The following is a 19,659-nucleotide window of genomic DNA, read 5'->3' on the forward strand; positions in this document are numbered from 1 at the left end:
ATTGTATTTAGTGTCAGTTTTGGGAAGTTATGTCTTTCAAGAAATGTTTCATTTGTTATCATTTTTGTGGGCAAAGAGTTGTTTGTAATATTCATTTATTATCCTTGTAATGTTCATGTGATTAGCAGTTATGACTTCTCTCTTTTTTTCCTGATATTAATAATTTGTGTCTTTTGTCTCACTTTTGGTTATCCTGAATACAGACTTATTGCTTTTGTTTCTCCTTTCAAAAGGCTAGGTTTTGGTTTTGTTAATTTTTTTTTCCTGTGCTTAATTCCATTGACTTCTGTTCAAATTTTATTTTTCTCTGCTTCTTTTAGGCCCCAGTGGGGTCTAGTGACAGTAAATTCAGTCAGCATTTGTTTTTTTCCATAAATGTCTTTTTTTTTTTAAGATTTTATTTATTTATTTGACAGAGAGAGACAACGAGAGAGAACACAAGCAGGGTAAGCGGAAGAGGGAGAAGCAGGCTCCCAGCGGAGCAGGGAGCCCGACATGGGGCTCGATCCCAGGACCCTGGGATTATGAACTGAGCTGAAGGCAGATGCTTAATGACTGAGCCACCCAAGCAGCCCTTGTCTTTATTTTTAAATAGGTTTTTTGCTAAACATAGAATTTAGTATAACAGATTTTTTTTTCTCTGCATAAAAATGTTATTCCATCATCATGAAGTTTGATTTTTTTCTGATGAGTAATCAAGTCATTCTCATATTTGTTCTTCTTCCTGTTATGTCCCCCAACCCTCTGGCTGACTTTATTATTTTTCTCTTCATAACTGTTTTTTAGCAGTTAAATTATTATGTGTCTTGGTGTGGTTTCCTTGGGTTTATCCTACTTGGGATTTGTTGTTGGTTTTGTGGATTTTTAGTTAAAATTTAAAAAAATTTCAGCCTATTTCTTCAACTTTATTTCTGTTCCCTTTTTTTCTCTCCTTCAGGAATTGCTTGATATGGTTCCACAGACTACTGGTCATTATTTTCAGTCTCCCGTCTCGACTTCTGTTTTTTAATTTGTATATTTTGAATTGCCCTGTCTCCATGTTCACTGATTTTTTTTTATGAAATATAATCTGCATTTCTGACCATTACATAAAATTTTCATTTCAGATATTGTATTTTTCAGTTCCATAAATTCCATTTGGTTCTTTAAAAAATATCTACCATTTCTCTTTGTTATCCTATCTTCCTTTAAGTCCTTAAGCATTTATAATAACTTTTTATAGTCTTTGGCTGCTCAGTTTATCATCTCTTTCATTTCTGGCATATTATCTACTGATTAATTTTCCTGTTTTTGTTTCACATATTCCTACTTCATATTATGGGTAGTCATTTTTGAATGGATATTGGACATTGTGAATTTTACATTGTTGAATTTTTGCTTTTTGTTGTCTTTAATTATGACTGAGTTTACATTTCTTGAGAATCAGCTGTTAATTTTGAAGCTTGATTTTCAAGCTGTATATGGGTGGGTCTAAAATAGCCTTTTATCGCATGCCTGGGTGGCTCAGTTGGTTAAGCGGCTGCCTTCGGCTCAGGTTGTGATCCCAGGGTCCTGGGATCAAGCCCCTCATTGGGCTTCCTGCTCAGCGAGGATTCTGCTTCTCCCTCTCCCTCTGCCTGCTGCTCCCCCTGCTTGTGCGCGCTCTCTCTCTCTGACAGAAAAAATAAATAAAAATCTTTAAAAAATAATTAAAAAATAAAACACCCTTAAAAAATTTTTTTAAGATTTTTTTTTTTATTTATTTGAGAGAGAAATAGCATGAGAGGGGAGAGGGTCAGAGGAAGAAGCAGACTCCCTCCTGAGCAGGGAGGCCGATGTGGGACTCGATCCCGGGACTCGATCCCGGGACTTCAGGATCATGACCTGAGCCGAAGGCAGTCGCTTAACCAACTGAGCCACCCAGGTGCCCTAAAATACCCTTTTCTCTTGGGCAATTTAATTCTATTACCAATGTGTTACCTTTTGAAGATAGGTACAAATGTTCTGGATATTAAACAAGGTGTCTTCTTTTGTTTAAGGGATTTCAAATATCCTCCAGTCCTGAGTGAGCTGTGAAGATTTTCCAGCTTATAGCTGTTTAGCAGCTTTCTTTGCTAGTAATCATGAAGTTTAATCCTGCACACATGCAGCCTAATTATGCAACCAGTAACTCAGATCCCCACGCAGATTTCTGGATCTCTTTGTGTAATTTCCTTTTCTCTAGTACTTTACCCTGCAAATTCCATCAGCCTCGGTCTCCCTGAACTTCCACTTCTATCTCCTCATATTCACTGAGACCATTGTGTTCTGCTTGTGTTCCTCTCCATGTGCCAGTATTCGGAAAGTGTCTCTAGCTTGAAATCCAGGTTTATCTGATAATTTTTCCTTCTACTAGGGATCGTAGTCCTGTGCTTCCTGTTTTCTAATATCTGAAAACTTGTGTCAAATGTTTTGTCTGGTTTTCTAGTTGTCTACAGCAGGATGGCAAGCTTAGTATCAGTTACTTGGTCATGGCAGGAAATGAATGACTACAGTTTCATTTTTAGCAGAATATTAATTATGTCACCAAAAAGTCTACCACCAAAGTAATTTGACTTCACACATTAATTAAAATATTTCCTACCACAAAGCATGTTTAAATAAAACCTAACAATAGTAAAATCCTTTAACTTACTTTCTGATTCTATTTTTATTCAAACATTACTATTTAATAGGAGGTAAATTATACTTAGTATTTATAAGTATTTATATATTAGCCTAGACGTGAACTAGATTGTATTGTTCTTCGGTGAAGAACTACAGGTGTCATGAAAAGTACCTTATTTCTCAAATTTATACGCCCCCCCCCAAAAAATTGGGTGCTATCCCTTAGCTGTTTCTTTTGTTTTCATTCAGTGTTTCCTAGATGGGAATACTAAGTTTGCTTAATAATGTGGCGCCACATTCATTGGCACCCATTATAAAATTAAGACAAATATGGTATGTAGAAGCATCTAAGATAAAGGCAAATAACCATGGCAATTATTGTCATCCAGCCGTACGTGGGGCTCAATTCCAGGTATATATACCCAAAATACTTTTAATAAAAATTGATTGTCATGTGAGGATAAAATAACTAATTGCTGGTCTAGTAGTGGAGTTAGTTTGAAAATAAGGATTGTGGAACTTTGTGGGAACTGGTATGAATACTGGCATCTATCTGCCATTTTTTGAGCCAGGAAGGAGAAGGAAAGATCATAGTCAACCAGAGAATTCATCCTCAATCATTGGTCTCAAGGTCATGCTTCTTCACAATATCAAGAATTTAATTAATATGTTTTCTTAGAACCTTTAGAATTTCCATTTTTCAACAAAGATCAAAATGTCCCTTTATACTGTATATTAAAGTTATATTCAGTTTATAAATGGCATGAATATGTCATAATCAGTAACTAAGCCAGTAAAAGAAACAATTCTCCTACCTGTGAATATAATTTATACTGATTGTCTCAAGTGTGGTATGTAAGTCCTTGGGGGTACACAAGATAATCCTCTGGGGTTCAGGTTATAAATTTATTAGCACTGCTATTAATATATTTTTTATCTCTGTTTATTTATGTTTTACAGTGTATATAACATTAGTACAATAGTCCATGTATGTAACTTATAAATAAATATATCTATATAGAGATGTATACTCAGATTTTTTTTAACTGATGGTATGTGTTGGGAAAAAAAGTTTGAAACTATTATTTTGTATTATTGAACAGTCGTTCTCAACTGGGGGCAGTGTATGGAAGCATTTCTGATGGTCATGACTAGGGAGGTGAAGGGTGTGTTTCTGGTATCTAGTGGATAGAGGCCAGGGATGCTGCTAAACATCATTCAGGTCACAGGACAGCTCTCCCCAGGACACACCCTAACAAGTACAAAAAATGATTACACCTAAAAGAAAACTTGCTACAGACTGTATTTCCTCTTTTTTTTTTTGAGATTTTTATTTATTTATTTGTCAGAGAGAGAGAGAGAACGAGCATGGGGAGTGGAAGGCAGAGGGAGAAGCAGGTTCCCCTCTGAGCAAGGAGCCCGATGCAGGACTTGATTCCAGGACCCTGGGATCATGACCTGAGCCGAAGGCAGATGCTTAGCCTAGCCACCCAGGCGTCCCTGTATTTCCTATTCTTTGATGGACAGATAGCAAAGAAGTGAGTCTAGCTTATTTTTTTTTATTTTTCATCTCACTATAGACTACTTGGCTTTCCTGTGTGTGTATCTATATTTTCTAACAACTAAAAATAGGTACCAAAAGAATTGAAGGTACTTATAAACATCCAGAACTTTGTAAAACCAAAATAATATTCTGAATAATTAGAGGAAAAGAGGTAATAAAATATATGAAGCCCTGAATAGTAGTATTTTAAATATGTATGTGGTTTCATACTTCTGAGATTACCTAAATATGTTCATTAAGTGCTACCTTGTGTATTTGTATCCTCCCAAATCTTTAGATATTTTATAAATTAAATTGGTATTCTGATTCACTGAAATCTAAAAAGAAGATGGCTACTGATAAGATTGACAGAAGAGAAGCCATCATCAGCCAGAATGAACTGTTTTGCAAAGTAAAGAACAAAGACTATATGATCTAACGATTTTGGTGAAAGATTTAACTTGAGTTTTTATTTCTGAGTTTATGTGTCTTTGGTACATGATCCTGTGCATATTCAACTTTGGGTTTCAACCCCTGGGGAGCGGGAGAAACCCTGTTTATAGCAGGAATAGGCATTCACTGTGAGTTCTCTATTTTAGAGCATACATTTTTAGATAGTAAAGACCTGTCCTTATTTGAGTTTATATCTGAATCAAACATGTCTTATTTCTATATGTACTTGTATGCTTTAAATAAAGGTGATTCCAAAGAGGTGCAAAGGTCTACTTCATGAAAGAGTGGCAAGGATTAATGGCTTCAAGTATTAGAAAAATTAAGTAGAACAATATTCTACCACCATCTAGTTGCTTCTACTTTTGATAACATGTGCTGAAGAATGTGAACCAGCTGCTCCTCTCTCTACTGAAATATTTAAGGAGTTTGGTCAGCATAGCTGAATTGTTAGCTTGATCCTTTAATTAAAATGGATCATCTAATTGATACATAAAGTTCTTCCTGAAGTCAGAGGGTAAGCCTCTCCAAGTTCCCCACAGATCCAAAAAGAAGCTTAAAATAGGGAACAATTTGAGAGGTATAGTCAGAATTAGATGCATTTTAGTAACAGCCTTACTCAGACTATCTGTGTGTGTTTTTAAAAATTTTCAATCTGTTGGGAACCAATGCTTTAGCCAAATACAATAAAAATTAATAACTAGATAGACGAAATAAAAGATGAGCTGTATTTTCTTATAAGATTCAACAGACATAAAATTGCTGTATTACACTTCTATGAAGGTTTCTAAACACTTATTCTCTATTTTTGTATTCATCTTTTTTTTTAAGATTTTATTTATTTATTTGACAGAGAGTGAGCACAAGCAGGGAGAGTGGCAGACAGAGGGAGAGGGAGAAGCAGGCTCCTCACAGGGCAAGGGAAGCCCGATGTGGGACTCGATCCCAGGACCCCGGGATCATGACCTGAGCCAAAGGCAGACACTTAACTTACTGAGCCACCCAGGTGCCCAGTTTTTGTATTCATCTTGACTCAGCCTCATGGCAAATAGTTTTTGGACTTCCAGAGATCTGAGAACCAAGCTTTGAGTTGTGCTGATTTCAATAGAAATTATTTGAAATAAGATTTCCTTTTCTATTGTTTATATCTTTACCTTCACTAAGTGTAAATTCCTGCGTAATCTCAGTTGAAATAGTACCTTCTCTGCAAAATGTTCTTTGACTTCCTCAAGCTGACTTGGGTAATCCATCCTCTGTGCTTTCACTTCGTCCATAGAGGCCTCCATTATATCAGTTATCATTTTAATTTATTTCATTTAAATAAAGTATAAAAACAGTCATTAAGACTGGGGACCTATGGCGGATTGTGGCATATAGCAGACAATATGAAAACAATCAGCTTAATGAGATGAGAAATGAATGAATAAATTGCAGCAAAATTTCAAGGCTCTAATTATCAACACATCCTGGATGAAGGAAAGCTTCATTTTGTGGAAAGAAGAGGGACTAGTTTCTTAGTTTCAGAAGTTAGACTTATGTGAATTAAGTTCTTATAAAAAGAACTCTTGATTGAAAGACAAATGAACGCACACACATTTGTTAACTGTATAACACAGATTGGGAGAAAAAAGTACATGGGTGCAAATAAAACAAAAACTCAAACCACTTAAGCTAACTTGCTGGCAACAGTGGTTTAAATAATTTTTGGCAGAGGGGATAGATGTTAGGATGGGGAACGGGCTGAAAGCTAGTGCCCCAGGAGTTTTAAGGTAACTTTGTGCTATGTTTCTTTTTTCTTCTCCTTGACCAACTGTAAAAGTCTGGTATCCTATCATACTCCTTCAATTTATTTCAATGCAAATTTGATGACAGCCTACTGAGTACTCTGCTAGGTACCTTAGAAAATACAAAGGAGCTTGAACGGGGCGCCTGGGTGGCTCAGTCGTTAAGCCTCTGCCTTTGGCTCAGGTCATGGTCCCAGAATCCTGGGATCGAGCCCCGCATCGGGCTCCCTGCTCAGCAGGGGGCCTGCTTCTCCCTCTCCCACTCCCCCTGCTTGTGTTCCCTCTCTCTCTGTCTCTCTCTCTCTCTGTCAAAATAAATAAAATCTTTAAAAAAAAAAAAAAGGAGCTTGAACATGAGATTAAACCCTGTTTATAGCAGGAATAGGCATTCACTCTAAGTCAGAAATACATAAAACTAAAAGACAAAGGAAAATGCATTAGTGCGATAGAAGCATGAAGGAAGAAGAAATTTTAAAAACATATAAAATACTTTACAATTAAAAGTGTTTACAGAATGCTTTTCATAGTTTTATGTCTCTTCTGAGTCAGTCTGGGATAAGTTTAGGACAGCTGTTACAGATGACACATCTATAATGAAGTGGATTTAAAATTTTCTTTTAATAAAAAATCCAGTACTTCAGAGATAGAGGAATAGATACATGGATCATATTTACCTAGCTTAATCAGTCAGTCAATAAATGGACAAATTTAGCTTCCAAAGCTAAAAATGAGTCTAACGGGGGATGAAAATGGGAAGGAATGTAGAGGCCTACCGTCTTTTCCCTTGAAAGTGTGACTAAATAGGCAAATGAATGTGTAATTTTCAGTAGTTCCCTCTCTGAGTCTGCACAACTATTTTGCATTCCATCTCCTAGAGAGTGGTTCAGGAGAGGAAGAAGTATAGAAGTCTGAAGTCCTAGGATGCTGGCACTGCCCTTGGGGAAAGTTCGGATCTTGCATCACTTCTTGGGTATGCACACATTTCCAGTTCCCACAGAGAAGCTGATCCCTGGCAGAAGGCACATAGACACAGTCAGACTGAGTCACAACTTGAGAATCAGGGAAATTATTTTTTAAAGGAATAAAGGCCCTTAGTAGGATCAGATTTCTGTAGCCAAACAGGAAGCAATGAAAAAATAGATTTAAATCTGGATCACTTTTGAGGGAATCCATCCCAATAATTTCAGATTATTCTGCCATGACATAAATCAGTGTAGATTCATGTGGTAATTATCCTTATTGATTCTCCTTCACAAACATTGACTGATAATCTTCCGTTGCATTTTAGCTTCACCTACCAGCTCTGTAATGCCCTTTAAGTATGGTTCATAGGATAAACACGGGTCATGTATTAAGCGAATGTTAAAGACCACAATAAATGCCACAAATCCTCCTTTCTGTCTTTTTTTCTGATTAAAAGTTTATTTGCTGGAAAGTCTTACAACAGTAAAATAAATTACTTTTGTTTATAATCTGTATGAGTCCTTTATATTGAAAAGAATGAAAATTAAATAATCAGTACTGTCCTGAAAAGCTGAGGACATGATTTTATGGCATTATGCTTCATAAAACTTAATACTATTTGAAAATTCTTTAACCTTTCTTTGTTTCTTTAAATTTTTTCTTTTCTCTCAGCAGCTAACACAGGTACTTGATATACCACTTCTCTGCTTAGATTGACGTGGCCTGAGAGGGATCTACTCTTTGTTTCCTTGTAACTTACAACTTATATTGCCTCGTACATACATGTGACTTAAGATAACAGTTTCTGCATCAACTAAATTTGTATTTCTGGAAAAAAAATTTCTTAACAATTAGAACAGCATTTCATGCCTCCTTCTTGTCCTCCTACCATTTTGCATTATTCTTATTTTCCTCCTTTAATATTTCTTGCTATCCATATCCTTGAAGAAACAACTACTTTGGTTCAAGGAAAAACAACTGCCTGCAGTGTATTGTAGGACTGTTTTCTCTCCCTACTCTGACCATCTCTCCCCACAGTATATATTTTCATGTGATCTTCACGGTATCAGAGATAATGTTAAGTAGGTGCTATTAGTCTGAAGTTAGGTACTTTAATTCTAAATCTTTCTCAGATTTTATTAATTTAATAAATATTGAGTGCCCATCATTGCCAAGCAGTGGGGATCTCTATGAATAATAAAAACGTATGGAGATTATAGCCTTGTGGGTAAAACAGACATTGACTAATAATCTCAGAAGGAAATGTCCAAATACAAATGCAGGTGTAATAGATGCATGAGAGGTTGTGAAGGCCTCTAACAGGAAGATCTGACTGAGGGAGGTCAGGACAGCCCTCCCCCAGGAGGTAACCCTTGAACTGCAATCAGAAGCATGAGTAGGCAGGCGGTGAGGGGAGAAAGATCCTTCCACAGATAGAGGGAGCAATGTGCGCAAGAACCCTGTGGTGGGAAGGAAAGTGTCTAGGATGAAGGACTGAAAGGATTTAAGTTTGTCTTTCAGAGCAAAGCTGAAGGGGGGCACCTGGGTGGCTCAGTCCGTTAAGCATCTGCCTTTGGTTCAGGTCATGGTCCAGGGTCCTGAGATCGACCCCCTCATTGGGTTCCCCCCCCCCCGCTTGTGTTCCTCCCTCACTGTTCTCTTGTCAAAAAAAAAAAAATTTTTAAAAAAAAAAAAAGAGGGAAGCTGAAGGGTAGGGACCAGGATATGTTAAGGAATTTTGGCTTGTTTTGTGTTGCTTTTTGTAAGAGTAGTGGGAAACCACTGAAAGGTTTTAACCAGGATGCCATAAATTTGTATTTTGAAAAGATTCTTTTGACTATAGCGAGAATAATGGTTTATATAGGGCCATAGTAGAGGTAGGTAGATGAATTTTGGAGGCTGTTGTAATACAGATGAGAAATAATAGTAGGTTAATTTAGGGGAAAAGGCAAGAAGTAGATAGATTAATATGTAGGAGGGAAAATCAACAAGACTCATGGATTGTATATTGAATGGTAAGAGGGGGATGACTGAGGTTTGGGGCTTGAATAGCTGAATGGATGTGGTGCCCTTTATTAGGATAAGGAACACTGGAATTAGACCAGATTTTAAAGAAAAGACCATGGATTAGGTTTTACACATTTTGATTTTGAGAGCACAAAATGTCAAATTGAGTATATGAGTAGGTTGCTCAGTGGTATGGTAACTGGGAATGATGATGTGCATGGTGAGAGGGGGTGCTAAGGACCCAGCTTTGAAAAACTCCCCAACATTTTGACTAGATAGAGAAGGTGTGATCAGAGAGGTTAGAGGAAACTAGAGTTTTTATTTTTAATTTTTTAAAAAAAGCCTTTAATAATAGCATTAGGAATCATCATTGTTTTTGTTTTTATTTTAAAATGCTTCCTTATTTTAAAAGATCATTGATTCCAACACTTGTCTGATAAAAATAATCTCCATTTGGCCTTTTGGACATATCTTTGTCTCTTCAACAAGAAGCAGTTGTGTACGTGTCAGGTGTGTCTTTGACTTTTACTACTTAGAAGGGAGGTAGTTTTTGCCACAGGAAGTGTTTCATCGGGAAGCAGATGTGCTCCAGTGATAGGGGATGGGAAAGGGATGTTTTGTTATTAATTAGTTAGCTTTGTATAAACAAAGACTTTATATTTTTGAAAGATGTCTTCTTCTAGTTAATAGAAATGGCTCCTATTTTTAAAGCTCTTCACAAAGTGATCTAAGAAGGTATGTACTTTCTTGTTCTAGTAACAAAACTCCAGAACTCTTTGTTAATTGTGGCATATGTCATGTCTTCTATTACAAAAAGGCATGTGGGATATATAGAATAGAATTTCAGTGTAGAAAAGGTATGTCTTAAGATAGGAAGTGATGGCAGACTATTTGTACACTGAAAAAGCTCAAGTTTTGCCTTTTCATCTCTGCTTGCTTCCCTTAGATGAAGTAAATCTGAAAGGACATTTTAATGAGAAAATGGTAGCCTGTTTTAAACTTTAAAAAAGAAAGAATTTTAACACTACAATAACTGGACTTAATGTCACACTTATGCACTTCAAGTCTAAAATTTTCAGCTGTGTTCTTGGGAAGGCTAATTTGGAAAATGCTAATTTAAGGAGATTATAGAATCCTGAACTGGGAATTGGGATATGCATGGTTTTGTTTGTTTGTCTGTTTGTTTTGCTGTTAACTAAGTAATTATGGACAAATCTCTTTGCTCTGGCCTTGTCTGATGATGTGAAAGAGTTGGTTAAGTTGATCTCTGATGACTTTTCTAGTTCCCTGTTCTCTAATTCAGATTCTTTGGGTTAATGTTAAGGCTTTTATTTTTGCTATTTGTAGATTTTCTGTATACCTATTTGTATAAAGCCTATATATATATATATATATATGTTTTATATATATATATGATATATATATATAAGTTTTCTGCTTTCAAAAGGAGCAAAATACACATGCTCATTATAAAATTACATATGAAAATCTCAATAGATTTTATTGTTAAAAAAGAAAGTGACTAAAAGAAAATAGCAGCAAAGGAGACAAGAATAATGATTGGGAAAAGATAGTCTCTTCAACAAGTGGTGCTGGGAAAACTGGACAGCAACATGCAAAAGAATGAAATTGGACCACTTTCTTTACACCAAACACAAAAATAAACTCAAAATGGATTAAAGACCAATGTGACGGCTGAAGCCATAAAACTCCTAGGAAAAAAAACACAGGCACTAATCTTTTGGACATCGGCCTTAGCAACATCTTTCTAGATATGTCTTCTCAGGCAAGGGAAACAAAAGCAAAAATAAACTATTGAGACTAGTCCAAAATAAAAAGCTTTTCTACAGCAAAGAAACCATTAACAAAATGACAAGGCAACCTACTGAATGGGCGAAGATAAAATTTTGCAGATGATACATATATACATATCTCCAGTATCTGTATATATATATATATTTATATATATATATATATACATATATATCCAATCAGGGGTTAATATCCAAAATGTGTAAAGAACTTATACAACTCAACCCCCAAACCCACAAATAATCCTTTTTTTAACCCACAAATAATCCTATTAAAAATGGGCAGAGGACCTGAATAGACATTTTTCCAAAGAAGAAATGCAGCTGACTGAAAGACACATGAAAATTTGCTCAACACCACCAGTCATCAGGGAAATGCAAATTAAAACCGCAATGAGATTATTACTTATACCTGTCAGAATGGTTAGACTCAAAAACATAAGAAATAATGAGTGTTGGCGAGGATGCGGAGAAAAGGGAACCCTTGTACACTGTTAGTGAGAATGCAAATTGGGGCAGCCAGTGTGGAAAACAGTATGGAGGTTACTCAAAAAATTAAAAATAGAAATACGTATGATCCAGTAATTCAGTACTGAGTATCTACATAAAGAAAATGAAAATACTAATTTGAAAAGATATATGCAATTCTATTTTATTACAGCATTACTTACGACAGCCAAGATTTGGAAGCAACCCAAGTATCCAATGATAGATGAATGGATAAAGAAGCGGTATATATATGTATATATAAAGGAATATTAATCATAAGAAAGAATGAAAATTGCCATGTGCAACAACATGGATGGACCTAGAGGGTATCACGCCAAGTTAAAAAAGTCAGAGAAAGATTAATACCTTACAATTGCACTTATATGTGGAATTTTAAGAAACGAATGAACAAAAGAGAGACAAAAACCAGATTCTCAAATACAGAGAACAGTTGTGGAGAGGGATGGGGGGATTCATGAAATAGATAAAGGAGATTAAGAGTACACTTACTATGATGAGCACTGAGTAATGTATAGAATTGTTGAGATACTGCACACCTGAAACTAATATAACACTGTGTGTTAATTATACTTCAGTTAAAAAAAAAAAATAGAGCCACTTCTCCTCTGCTGCTATTCTGCTTTCCAGTGGTAACGTCTCCTGTAGATTTTTACCTCCTTTTTACAGTTGACCCTTGAACAATGCAGAGGTTAGGGGCACCGACCCCTGTGTAGTCAAAAATCCACATATAATTTTTGACTCCTCCAAAACTTAACTAGTAATAGCCTACTCTTGACCAGAAGCCTTACTGATAACATATTTTGTGTATGTGTTATATACTGTTTTCTTACAATAAAAAATAAGATAGAGAAAATAAAATGTTAAGAAAATCACAAGGAAGAGAAAATACATTTACAATATTGTACTGTATTTATATTAAAACAACCCTGTGTATAAGTGGACCTGTGTGGTTATTCAGTGGTCAGTTGTGTATGGAAGGGGAGACGGAATACGTATCGTTCTGTTATCATGCTTGTTTTCAAAACCAGGGCTTGTACCATGTGCTTGATATTAAGGAGCGACTTGAGCATTGCATGAACTTTGTGTTAGCTTATGCCATTCGTCTGAGAAACACTAGATGAACACAGAAAACTGTATCCACTTAAACTATACCACATAGGAAATACTCAGAAAGTACACATGCCAACCAGCTAGCAGCTGCCTCAGTTCTCCACTGGGTTATGAGCCATGCCCATCCACCCAGGGTACTGCGGCTCTCTTTTAGATTGCAGGTAACCCTCCGTCCACTACTTCACGAAAAAGCAGAAGCTGCAACCCTTCTGACGCTCACTTCCACAGGCAAACTTAAAGTTTTTTCAAACTAACCTTCCATATTTATTTTAACACATTGGTGTTCCTGAACCTATTAACATGTATAAAATGGTCTACAGTTTGTATTAGCTTATCTTTCTTATGTGTCATTATTGCGGTTCCTTTGTGTGGCTCCCCAACCCCATCTTCCCCATAAGCTCTGTAGTTTTATTGTGCAATTTTGTATAGTGTGGTGATTTTTAGGAATACATGTCACATGATAGTAGAATTGACAATGATAATAGAATCTCAAGATCAAGAGAATCTCAGAAGTTGGTTCTATCTTTAAGCCTTAGACTTGGTAAAAATCCTCTCACTACATACCTATCTAACACCCTGTATACTTTTCCCTTCCTAATGTAAGTGTTTCCTGATCAATAGGCAGTTCCAAGAGGATTTGCCCTTTTTAAAAAAATGTTTTTTTAATTTAAATTCAGTTAGCCAACATATAGTAAGTACATCATTAGTTTCAGATGTAGTGTTCAGTGATTCATCAGTTGCATATAACACCCAGTGCTCTTTTTGTTCCTATAATCTTAATACAGTGCCTGATACATTGTAGGTGTTCAGTTACAATTTGAAATATCTATGCAGATGTGAGTACTTGCATATTTATTTAGAGAATTCACATGTTTCTTTTGACTTAGCAACCAGAATGGTTCCTAAAGCTGTGCTTTACATATTACATATTATTATTGTGAATATTTTAAAGTAGTTGATTGAAATTTGAGGTAGAAATGTTCTTGTACTGACACTTAAATCCACAGCTGATTTTTACAGTAGGATTTATAGTGAATGTGGTAATTCAGTGGTACTACTGTCATTGTTTCTAATTTCAAGAAACTATAAATCCTGTGAATATTTTCTTAAAAATTCATGAATTCATTATATATATTTTGAGAAATTCAGAAAATGTAGAGTGGTAAGTTATTGTCTTAAATTCAGATAAAAGATAAAACTTGGAGAAATAACTAACATAAATAATCTTAGGCTTTCATAATGATGCGATAACTGAAGCACTTGACTCAAACTTTAGTACCTATGAGAGAGATGAGTCTTCTCCTTTAGCTATTCTTCCTCAGTCTATAGCTCTTTTGCTTTCTGATTTCTCTTGAATCTTTTTCTCTGTTATTTAGTATTTTCCAATTCCATATTCCTTAAATAAGGAAGTTTATGGTAAGAAGGTTTGTGGTACTTCCTCAAAAGAATTGAGTTGATGAGTTTAGAAACTATGATAATTATTTTTGCCTTACCTATTTAGTGTATAAAAGAATTTTCTAATTTAACATTGAGTCTCACAATGTTGATTACAGGGCTCAAATTCTCCTACTGTGCAACTTTTCTCAAAATTATAGTCTTTTTAACATTTTATTTTTTTATTTGCAAGAGAGAGGGGGGAGATGGGTGGACTGAGCGGGGGGAGAAAGAGCACACTAATCGGGGTGGGGAGAGGCAGAGGGAGAGGGAGAAGCAGACTCCCAGGTGAGCAGGAAGCCCAATGCGCTGTTCTGGGCTTAATCCCAGGACCCCGGGATCACGACCTCAGCTGAAGGCAGATGCTTAACCAACTCAGCCACTCAGGCGCCCCCTCAAAATTATAGTCTTAATTTAATTTTCCATTGAGGTATTTTAATAGGGGATAATCTTGATTAATCTCCCTCTCCCATAAAACCTGTGGAACTAGATATTTCTTTATATTAGTCAAAAGATACTCTGAAATGGTCTCTACCTGTATTATAGACCCAAACGAAATTGTGGAATTAAAAATTTTACTTGTTCAGTATTTTATTTTGTTGTAATTTCAAACCTATAGAAAATTTGCTAGAATGCAAGAAACTCTCATATGCCCTTTACCTACATTCAGTAATTATGTACATTTTGCCCCATTTGCTCTATCATATTTTATCTACTTTGCTATGCATAGTTTTTTCTTGAATCATTTGAGAGTAAGTTGGAAACATCATGTCCCTATGTCCCTAAATACTTCTGTGTGAATTTCTTAAGAATAAGGACATTCTCTTTTGCAATCTTAAGGAAAATTATCAAAATCAAGAAGTTTAATGTTGATATGGTTCTGTTATCTAATCCATAATCCATGTTCTAGTTTTGTCAGTTGTCCCAATAGTGTCCTCTATAGCTGTTTTTTTTCCCAGTTCAGGATCTAATCCAAAATCATGCATTGCTTTTAATAGTCTCTTTTTAGTCTCCTTTGAATTAGAAACAGTTTCATAGCTTTTCTTTGATTTTCTTGACCTTGACATTTTTGAAGAAAGGACAGTTTTGTAGATCTTTAATTTGAGGTTATCTGATATTTCTTGTGATTAGATTAGATCTAGGTTGTGTATTTTTGCAGAATAAGACACAAGTATGTATCCTTCACAGTTCAACATATCAGGAGGCACATAGGTGTTAGTTCTAGTATTAGTATATATGTATGTATTCATTCATTTATTCATCCATCCATTCTTTTTTTTTTTTAAAGGTTTATTTATTTGAGAGAAAGAGAATGGGGGGAAGGGTCAGAGGGAAAAGCAGACTCCCTGCTGAGCAGGGAGCCCGATGCGGGACTCGATCCGGGGACTCCAGGATCATGACCTGAGCGGAAGGCAGTCACTTAACCAGCTGAGCCACCCATGCAGCCCCAACCATTTATTCTTTTCGATGTGTTTACTCCTTTCCTCAAGCCTAAAATACACAGTGGTTTCAGAATTGATAACCTGTAACACTGGCTAAGCAAACCTACTAACTAAAAGTTCAGTATTGCTTATAATTTTTAAGGTAAAATTTATGGAAAAATGCATAAATGTTTTTTTAAAAATAATTTATTTGGTGGGGGGACAGAACATGCACATGCACAAGCGGGAGGAGGGGCAGATGCAGAGGGAAGGAGAGAATCTCTAGCGGACTCCATGCTGAGCATGGAGCCCCGATGTGGGCTCCATCTCACAACCCTGAGATCATGACCTGAGCCAAAATCAAGAGTCAGATGCTTAACCAACTGAGCCACCGAGGTGCCCCCCAAAATACATAAATCTTAAGCGAATACTTGGGTGGGTTTTTATAATTACATAAACCCACATTCCTATCTCTATCAGGACTTAGAAAGTTTTCATCACCCCAGAAAGCTTCCTGGTGCCCCTTTTCTGTTAATAGTGTCCTCCACCACTGACAACTGCTTTTTTGACTTTTTTTTTTCCATTATAGATTAGTTTATCCTGTTTTAAAACTCTATAGAAATGGAATCATACAGCATATACTCTTCTGTGTCCAGTTCCGTTTTGTGTCATAATATCTGGGATATTCATCTACATTTTTCTTGTTGTTGTTAATAGTTCATTCTTTTTCTGGCTGAGTAGTACATCATTGTATGAAAATACCACAGTTTGTTTATCCATTCTACTGTCATGGGCATTTGGGTTGTTTCCAGTTTGTGGCTGTTCTAAATAAAGCAGCTGTGAACATTGAAGTACAAGTATATATATTTTCATTTCTCTTGAATAAATGCCTATGAGTGGAACTTCAGGGTGATAGGGTAGATGTAGGTCTGTCTTTGTAAAGAAAATGTCAAATTTGTCTCAGAGTAATTGAACCACTTTATGTTCCTATTAACCAGTTAGGAGTTTTCTGGTTGCTCCACATCCTCACCAATACCTGTGTTCTTAGCCCTTTAAATGTTAGCCATGCTATTGGATGTGAGTGATATCTCATTATAGCTTTAATTTGCATTTCTCTAATTACTAATGAGGTTGAGTACTTTTTCCATTTGAAACCCCTGTTTTCAGGAGTTTATGAGCAGACATTTGAAAAAAAAATTAACCAGCCAAAAACTTGGCATTCATGATCTTGGTTCCCTATAAGGTACTTGCTTTAACAAAATTTTGAATAGTCAGCTCTTTTTTTAAAGTTGTAAGCACAAAGAAGAGTAAAGGAATTTCTTTGTTTAAACAGTTAGGGAATATATTTCCAGACAGCTTATCCCAACCAGATTTACAAAGCAAACTTTCCCCTTCTAGAAGTCATCTAAATATGTATGTTCCTGTGGTCCAGTTCCCACAAGACTTTGCTATTCCTTTGCTGTAGTTCATAGCAAATATCCTCTGTCCCTGTTCTCTTTTCTGTCCATTTATGCTTTTAAAATTCTCCCTAGTATATTTTATTTTTAAAATGGCTTTAAATTTTGGCATTCCTTTGCTCATTTTTCCTCCTTCTTGTAGTGCCTACTTGAACAAAACAGTATATGACTTTACCTATTGATTGAAAAACAGTATTAATTTTGAGAGAAGTTGTGGTTAAAAATAGCAGTGATTTTCTTGAAATTAAATTTCTGAAATATAGACTTTAGAAACTACTCTGAAGAGTTGTCACTTAAAGGGCAGGCTTTTAGGCAAGTGTGGATGTCAGCTTGAGTACTTTCACAATCTGTTTTTAACCCACTATCATTTGCATGGTGAACACTTAACTGCTATTGGTCCATAAAGGTGTTTGTGGGTTTTTTGTCGCTTTTATTTCACTTCTCATTTTCTTTAAAATCATTTCCTGAAAACTTAGTACAGAACTGTAGCCTACAGCAGGAAGCGAGATGATCTTCTGGAAATCTTTACTTTTGCTACACTCTGACGATTATTTGCTTCAGGCAAGAGATTTTTGGGTGCTGCTGAAATTTCGGAGATCTGGGAAAATGGGGTAATAACATGACACCAGCTCTTAAGCAGCAACATCTGCTGTGGTTCAAAGCCACACAAAGAAAGCTGCTTAAGCAGTTGAATATTTTGGACTGCACGGACAAGTGTGGTTCGACTGCAAATACTGCAGAGTAGAGGAAACTTAAAGTTTTAGAGAAGTTGTTAAAAAATGGAGTCGTGGAAGATGAGCATCTTTAAAAGACAGACATCACTTTGTCCTCCAAGCTATGGAAGATCTTTGTCAGAACCTGCTTATGCAAATGCAGAGATAGGAACAAGCGTAAAGAGCTATCCATGGCGTGGTCCAGTGAAAAGCAAGAGGAAGAAAAATGAACATGCTGTTTCCAATCTAGGAAAACCACTGGGTGCTTATCGGTGGCAAAGACATCCCAGCTTTAGGTGGAAAGGGGGCAAAAGGGAGAGGTTGGAGACTAATAAGAAAGACTTGGATGAACCGCAACAAAAGGTCCTGCCAAAGATGGTTGGCAATAATGCTTCTTCCTCTGCTAACGAGGTCCTTGGAACATCAACAGAGAAGCTGAACCTGGTCAACACTCAGTCACTTCGGGTTCCATTCACCAGATCTATTTCAGAGCCAGAACCCCGCTGCAATATCAGATTTGTTAGACCGTGGCCGACTTCAGGGAGGCCAGAGGAGTCTGAGCAGCAGGGATATTTCATCCGTGGCATTTTCTCTACTCTTTCCAATGGCTTCTCCAGGATGCTGAGTCTAAAAGGAGAATCAACCAATGAGCCAGTAAGAGAAGGTATATTGTGATGAATAAGGGGAGAAAAAAGGGATGGCTCAATTTTAATTACTATTGGAATTTTAATTATTTGTGTTTTATAATAAGATAACCCATTGTATTTGTTCAGTATAAGACAAATTTATTTAATTTGTATAATTTTTAACAAGTGATAAATACTACTCCAGAAGTCCTCTTTCAATGAATGATAGTAAATAATAGTAAAGAATAGATTTGGTTAAATTAAAGAATTTTTTTTTAATATGTTATACTCTTGAATTCTACTTTGGAGCCTGTGTGAAAAGGGTTTTGTTTGTTTTGCTTTGTTTTTTAACCCTGATTTATCTCCATTGATATGCTTTTGCAAGTTAAATGAGATTTAGAGGAGAAATAATCAAATAATTTCCTCATGCGAAAGTTGAGAATTAAACAATTTCTATTATTATCTTTTCATAAAAACTAACAAATACTAGAACTATTTAGAGCAGAATTGTATTGATAGCTTTTAATTGGTTGGAATTTGATTTGCTTATGTCATAAAAATCCACAATTTGAATATGGAAGCAAGAGATGCAAATTTTGAATTTGTTCAGGTGACAATATAGAAGCTTGTGTTTGATTCATTTCAGACAAAAGAATCATCAATTGCTTTTAAAACCTCATTTAGGACTTGTTTAAATTTAAAAATGTTTTTTATTAATCGTAGCATTGTTAAATCCAAAAAAAGAACTCTTAAAAGTTTTATGTGATTGCCTTGGAAATGATTGACCTTATCTGCTGAACTATTTCAGTTATGTGTTACAACCCATGTTTGTTTGTTTGTTGTTTTTGGAAACCTCAGCACTGAAACTCTGATAGTATCTCCATCCAGTTGAGGTCATTTTTGGACAAGCTCTTGCTATTAGAATAGTTTAGTTTATCTTTATTGTAAGGTTGACCACATCACGAAAGTTTAAACTCTTTAGAAAATTATGGGAGTTGTTGAAGAATTTTGTTTTTGGAGTACAGTTTAGTTTCTTTTAAAATGAAGGTGGAGAATGCAAAAGGGTGACATATCACTGAAAAGAGTTTTCCAAATATATGTGTGCCAGTAATTCAATATTCCTCCGAAACCTTGTCCTCCCTAGATTTTCTTTTGCTCAGTAAATTTTAATGATACTATTAAAATTTTCTTCTTACCCTTGGCTT

The 19,659-nt window shown here is 35.8% G+C and overlaps 1 protein-coding gene across 6 annotated transcripts in view; it reads left to right on the plus strand.

Moving 5' to 3' along the window:
* RASAL2 (RAS protein activator like 2) overlaps positions 1 to 19,659 on the plus strand; it is a 356,954-nt gene that overhangs the window by 100,274 nt on the left and 237,021 nt on the right. For 2 of the 6 annotated variants that reach the window (XM_025877487.2, XM_025877488.2), the window contains exon 1: positions 17,587 to 18,492. The exons of the other annotated variants lie outside the window; for them this stretch is intronic. In XM_025877487.2, coding sequence (XP_025733272.1) covers positions 17,895 to 18,492 — 598 coding nt within the window. In that variant the 5' untranslated portion in view covers positions 17,587 to 17,894. Of the gene's footprint in view, positions 1 to 17,586; positions 18,493 to 19,659 lie in introns of those variants that run through there. 6 annotated transcript variants of the gene reach the window in all.

This window comes from Callorhinus ursinus, unplaced genomic scaffold (genome assembly GCF_003265705.2).
Source record: "Callorhinus ursinus isolate GAN/ISIS: 27379988/994484 unplaced genomic scaffold, GSC_fseal_2.0 scaffold13, whole genome shotgun sequence".
NCBI lineage: Eukaryota > Metazoa > Chordata > Mammalia > Carnivora > Otariidae > Callorhinus > Callorhinus ursinus.